Below are 6,420 nucleotides of genomic sequence, written 5' to 3'. Positions count from 1 at the left end.
AGGTTCTATTTTGGGACAAATCTAGCAGGCATATCCGCTCATTTAACACGAATCACAGCCCATCAAAAACAGGATGACTTGGAGCTAATAGAAACTCACCATGCGCTCCATGTTATAGCCTGTAATGACACTTTATTTTTTACACTTTATTATTATATTATTGTAGGTTAGTATGTGTTGACCCAGCTTTCAGGATTTTAAATGGAGTGATGTTACTGTGTATCCCGTCGATTTTTAATATCATCTTTCACTAGGCTGAACTGTCCGTGTGAATTATTTTGGAGGGGAAAAGCAAGCAAAATTCACATTTGGTTTTTGGGCTTATATCGGCCTATTTAATTTGCAAGTCAGTGAATAGGCCTCTGCTGTCCAGCCACTGCAGCCGGTTATTGAAGTGTGATATAGACCTATTTGGATAAAAATAATCTAAAATAATTTTGAGAATTGACATGGTGACTGTGGCCATGGTGGTGCTGTATGTAGTGGTGGTGATGGTGTGTGTGTGTGTGTGTGTGTGTGTGTGTGTGAGTGTGTGTGTGTGTGTGTGTGTGTGTGAGAGAGAGAGAGAGAGAGAGAGAGAGAGAGAGAGAGAGAGAGAGAGAGAGAGAGAGAGAGAGGTCTTAATCTGTCGTCTCGGGATCAAAATTGCTCCTTTTAACTGTCCCGCTCACTGACGTGTGTGTGTGTGTGTGTGTGTGTGTGTGTGTCCAGGCACTATACACATCAGGGCGTGATGTGAGCAATACAAAACATCCATTGGCTTAGAAAGCAACCAATCAGTGTCAGAGAAGGAACTTCAGAGTGGAACTCCTGGGTTAGGATTTCAGAGCTGGGAGAGCGATTTTGGCACTTACACAAACAGGACGGTCATCTCCGACTAAAACACTATTCCTGCTTTATACATGCCTGGCCCTGTTTTTTGTACCCTATCGTCCTTTTGATTAACATTAAGGCGCATTAAAGGCTCCGGGATGTACACAGCCGGGCTCAACCCGTTTTACGCATCAAACTTCAGCCTCTGGTCTGCGTACTGCGCGGGGGGTTTTGCCGTGGATACAATGAAGAAACCCTCGTTTTGCATCGCAGACATTTTGCAGGCTGGAGATGCGGAGAACATCCCGGGATCGTCGGCCCTCATGGTGCATATGGGACACCACCGTGCTCACGGGCACTCCGGCAGCTCGCCCCTGCGCCCCTCTCCAGTTGCGCCGGAGCCGTCGGTGTTTGGTGCGAGAGTGACTCCGGCGTCTCCGTACCACAGACACGGACTACAGCTGACTTCAGTCTCCAGAACAACTTTTAACTCGCAGCAGGCTCCCCCGCCTTCAAGCAAAGACCTCAAATTCGGAATTGATCGGATATTGTCGACAGACTTTGACCAAAAAAGCAAAGAAGCGTCGTCATTAAGAGGTGAGCAATGAGGTTTTATTTCCCACAGACAAATAATAATAAAAAAAGGAAGCAGTGCTTGGCTTAACAAATCGTCCTGCTGTATCAATTAGAACTATAAACGAAAATGTATATATATTTTTTATTCTGACTGTAGTAGCCTACAGCTTTATCTAAGTACCAAAAACACAAACCAGCATCAAGTCCAACCTTTAGAAATTGAAAGAAACAAACCAGGGGCGTCTTATAGTTACTTTACACTTTACTTAAAGATGCACATGAAGATGAAGTGAGACAGTTTATAACCGTGGGTTGCTTGTTCACTGACTAGCAACAGTATAAATAGCCTCATAATATGCTCCTTATAGAGCTACCCACATAGGGGAAAGTGTATTTTCTCTTGTTCCATCCACAGAGAGGTCAGAGGTCAGGGTCAGATACAGAACAGCAGCCACAGAGCTGGCAGTGACACCTCAGCAGGGGGCTTTCTCCTTTTGAAGAGTGGGCTCTCTAAGCACCAGACCACCCTGCTGCCCAAAGACAACAGTGGAGAGCAGTAGTGTGTCACAGACTTCCCTGTTGAGAAACATGCAGGCTGCCTGTGTGATGATTCTTACACTAAAGCCCATCTCTCGCTCTGTAACAGATCTCACATCCATCGTTAGCTCGAACCGTCAGTCAGGGATCCACGTCCCCGTTCAGCCTCCGGCCAGCCAGTACTTCTCCTCCCTAGAGACCGGGATCAGCGATGCGTCCTCCATGATGAGTTCACTAGGCAGCAGCGGCAGGCAAACAGGCCAGCATCAGTTTCAGGACACCTTCCCAGGTAGTCATTACATATAGGATCAATACACACACCAGGGACTGGCCTGTCCAGCTCTCTGACACCTGCAGTGTGATGCCTGTAGCGCTGACTACTCCTCTGGTAACTGGACCATGTGATTTTACCCTCATTTCATTTCCCTCTTGTCTTGTATGCAGGTCCATACGCTGTCCTCACCAAAGACACAATGCCACAGACGTACAAGAGGAAAAGGTCATGGTCAAGGGCAGTGTTTTCAAACCTGCAGAGAAAAGGACTTGAGAAGAGATTCGAAATACAGAAGTATGTCACCAAGCCTGACAGAAAACAGCTGGCTGCCATGCTCGGGCTGACAGATGCTCAGGTAAGATGCAGTGTGATAAACCTGCATGCCTGTGATTTTTCCATGCTGGCACTGCCCATAATGAGTAGCCTGGCTATAGTCAAAACAAAAATTGTGCAGGTTCTTATATATGTGTCATAGCCTAATGCAAAAATGTGACAGCAGTCTACACACAGCACATAGCTTTTCAGTAGATTTCCATAAGCTTGAGTTAATGTGTGCATTGACTAACACAGGTTATAGGTACACATTTTTTGAAGTTATGATTCAAACTGAATCAAAAGCTTTTTTGAGGCCCTGATCCAAGCCTTTTATTACTGAGCACACCATGCAACACTTAGTGCAGACCCAGCAAGCTGATTGGCCGGGAGGCGTTCCAACAAGTGCCAAATCTCACCAACTGCACTCATAGCATAGCAACACCTCACTGTAAAATATCAGTCTGCTTTGTTTATATTCCATCTGACACCGAATAATTTACAGAGATGTCACAAACTCTTAACCTAGTGATACATCAAACTCAGCGCCATATAACTGCCTCTGCTGCCGTTGAGGAATAGAAACGTAAAATAGATTCATTGTTCCTTTATATTTTAAATACATATAGACTAATTATAGCAAAGCTATAGTAGGCACAGCCCAGGTGCGACCACAGCACCAGCAGTACCATCATCTTGCTATAGAGCACTTCCTCTGGAAATAATAAACCATTGTCTCCAAAGAGCCATGGGCGTCAGGGTGTGAATGTAGCCTACATATTTTCTTGTATTTTTTATCATTATAACTGAAAGTGAAGAGCAAGAAAATAACAGACCTTTATTTGGAGACATTAACCTATGGCCTTGGCCAAACTGAAAACACTGACCAAATAATATCTTAATTGCCATCACATGTTTACTCCACAGAAATGTCTCGAGTAGACCTACAGGCGCGTTTCTACATTTTGGTGACAAATTTTAGGTCATTACAGTTAAAAGGCTACACATTGACCTCATTCTTTACTGCACTGATGCCTGTGTCCAAAAGGCTTACTGTGGCTACATGAAGGGCCCCACATGACCGCGCCGTGCTGTGTTTTCAGGTGAAGGTCTGGTTCCAGAACAGGCGCATGAAGTGGAGACACTCGAAGGAGGCCCAGGCGCAGAAAGACAAGGAGAAGGAGCAGCCGGACAAGACTGCGTCAGAGGCCAGAGAGCCCAAAGAGCCGGAGGAGTCGGAGTGTGAGAGCGAAGCGGGGAGCGAGTCTGAATCCGACGAGGGTCAGGAGGACAGCTCTGGACATTTGGACGTTTCTGAGCACAACAAGACCAGCGTCATTATGAGCGGCGGCGGCCCCGGCGGCCCCGGCCCCGCCAGCAGCACGGAGCCGGCGCCGGCGCCAGCGGCCACGGTCCCGGCTGTCACAGACACAGGGGCATCACAGATTTTAATATGAGCGGACTGTGCTGCCTTAGTTCATGAACTGTAATTTCGACCGAGTTTTTTATTTTTATTTTTTTATTTTTATTTTTATTTTTTATTTTTATTTTGATAGAAAAATGACAGTTCATCTGGAGTGGCTCGCCTGAAGAAGCCACATGGGCGTCAGTTCACTAAACCATAATAAGGTATGGCAAAGTCCCTGCGGCTGTTACACTGTCATTATCGCTTGTATCGGCTAAAATAGATTACCAACTGACGATTAACAAGATGTAATTATTTTTGTTTGGTCAGTGTTATAAGTTATGAGGCTTAGAGACGGGTCAGGAAACTATCATCTCCTCCTTAATCTACCCTGATGTCAGATTTGTTAATGGCTTACACACAGATTTATGGCAAGTTTGGCTCTCCCTTATTATTAATAAAAACTACAAGATCAAATATAGATTCAGATTTAAGTATGGCGGCTGCCTTGAAGCTACAGGCCTTACCACTGACGCCCACTGACAGGCCACTTCCAGTGACTCCTTGTCGTTTTCCTCTCAAGAGCTTTTGTGTGCATGATGTTTTCCTTATCTCAAGGAAATATGCCGTTGTGAATTTTATTATTAGGTTATGAACCACTCGTTCCACGTTATGAAATCTCAGATCATCACACAGTGTTCCATGTATTTTGTCTGGATAGATAGTTGTGCTATTTTGTTAATAATAATTTGCACTGAACATATTGTAAATAAAATATTTCTTACTTTGAAAACTTGGCAATTGAATCAGTTAATATTACACCTATTATGATGATTATGATTATTATTATTATTATTACCCTCATTGTTGACTTCCTGTGTTTCGAGTTTTTCTCTAAATAAGACCATCCCATTCTGCTGTCATGCAGTGTTGTGCGTCAGCCTCCCTAAGAAACAAATTTAAAAGTAATTTCAAGAAGTTGCACAATTCGCAACTGTAAGTGGTCTGCACAACAAAGAGCATATTATAAGGAAATTTGTAATAATGTGGTGACAGATCCACACACATGACGCAACCCAAACTACTTTGTTGAGTGTCCGGTAAAATAAATATTAGCTGGAAATGATAACAGTAAGAGGGTGCTGAGGAAACCAGCTTGGCCTAATCCCTTACGTCTGCAATTAATTACTTATTTTGCAACGCATGGCGTGGGTGCGGCAAAAGCCAGCTTTATTTTTGCCTGAAAGCCTACTACCTCAAAACAATTTACACTGTGTTGTCTACTGGCTTATAATTTTTTATAGAATTAGGACAACATGTCGAATGTAATTTTCTCAGATATCTGCTCAAGCAATAATTGATCACTTTCAAAAAGAAAATAAAACTCATATAAAACTGAAGAAAAATCACAGGTTCACAGGTTCAGAGTTTGCTGCTCTAACAAATTATGATCATAGCTTTTTTTTTTTTTTTTTTTTTTTTGTAACCAGGCAGATCACTGGGCTGGGCGGTGGGCTGGTGGGGGGCAATGGGAGAAATAGCACAAATCGTTCGTCTACTAAATCATAAGGTCTTGATAAATGAGAATGTATACATCTTCAGGCCATCGGGCCCTCTCCTAAGCACGTTAATGTAATTCAGCTAACTAAATTGCTCCTAAGGATGTTGGCGCTTCGGCAGTGCAGAAAGCGAGAGAGAAGAGGGGGATTTATAGTTTGTATACATTTGCTGGCTCCAGATATCAGCGACGACCCGGATGAGTATATTTTATGCACCCAGACTCAGATACAATCAAGGCGTACTCCATTTATAGACCTAAGGCCTCTCTCGCCATTCTCTGGTTGGCCATTTAGTTTAGGCTGCTGAATGTCAGGCCTTGGCACCCGACCTTGACCTTTAGGACTCTCATGTTAATAAACAGGGAGGATTGCATCTGATAAATATGATGGTTATAACACGAAGTTCATTGCATTCGTGCAACACCGTCAACTGAAACTCTGATGAAATATAATTTCTCAATCAGCCTTATCATGGTGGTGAACGGTGACTGGTCAAAATTTCAGTATGTGCAGAAGGGAAGAAAAGGCCACATTATTGCTGCAAGACCAAGACCAAGCATCAGATACATACTTTTACTGCACAATTAAACTTGTTTAAGGACGTTTAACGGCATGACGTCATAAGATACCCCCCACCACCACCAAAAACACACACACCCTACATGTCTATTAAGTCTACCTGTGTCTGTGAGAATAATTATATTTTTAAAGACCCTCTTAAATCTGAGGCAACCCATGTTGTCTTCTCTTCAGTGAACAATGTCAAATTCTCACTGTCCTCCAAGCCAAAGTCGTATTTTAGACATGGTAGATGATGTAAGCCATAATATGCATAAAAAAAAAAAACTCATTCATGAATATGCAAATTGTCATACAGCGTTACAGTCATTTGGCTTCATGCTAAAATGCCAGGATAGTAGGTGTTTATGCCTGTAAATGCATAT

The 6,420-nt window shown here is 43.3% G+C and overlaps 1 protein-coding gene across 2 annotated transcripts; it reads left to right on the top strand.

Annotated features, from left to right (window-relative positions):
• The first annotated feature begins 855 nt into the window (after positions 1-855).
• Positions 856-4,623, top strand: hlx1 (H2.0-like homeo box 1 (Drosophila)). 2 transcript variants are annotated; one of them, XM_030047311.1, is made up of 4 exons: positions 856-1,410; positions 2,036-2,215; positions 2,371-2,555; positions 3,616-4,623. In XM_030047311.1, the coding sequence occupies exons 1-4, from the start codon at positions 972-974 to the stop codon at positions 3,967-3,969; spliced, it is 1,158 nt and encodes a 385-aa protein (XP_029903171.1). In that variant the 5' UTR covers positions 856-971; the 3' UTR covers positions 3,970-4,623. The 2 variants fall into 2 exon arrangements, with proteins under 2 accessions (XP_029903171.1, XP_029903172.1); XM_030047312.1 differs by lacking the exon at positions 2,036-2,215.
• Positions 4,624-6,420: the final 1,797 nt, after the last annotated feature.

Source organism: Myripristis murdjan, chromosome 24, assembly GCF_902150065.1.
Source record: "Myripristis murdjan chromosome 24, fMyrMur1.1, whole genome shotgun sequence".
Classification (NCBI taxonomy): domain Eukaryota; kingdom Metazoa; phylum Chordata; class Actinopteri; order Holocentriformes; family Holocentridae; genus Myripristis; species Myripristis murdjan.
The sequence above is the reverse complement of the archived record's forward strand: the minus strand, read 5'-3'. Positions and strand labels throughout refer to the sequence as shown.

Coding starts and splice junctions, on each gene's coding strand:
- hlx1 (XM_030047311.1), top strand. CDS start 972: ATGTACACAGCCGGGCTCAACCCGTTTTACGCATCAAACTTCAGCCTC. Junction 1,411..2,035: donor AGAAGCGTCGTCATTAAGAG/GTGAGCAATGAG, acceptor GCTCTGTAACAG/ATCTCACATCCATCGTTAGC. Junction 2,556..3,615: donor TCGGGCTGACAGATGCTCAG/GTAAGATGCAGT, acceptor CTGTGTTTTCAG/GTGAAGGTCTGGTTCCAGAA.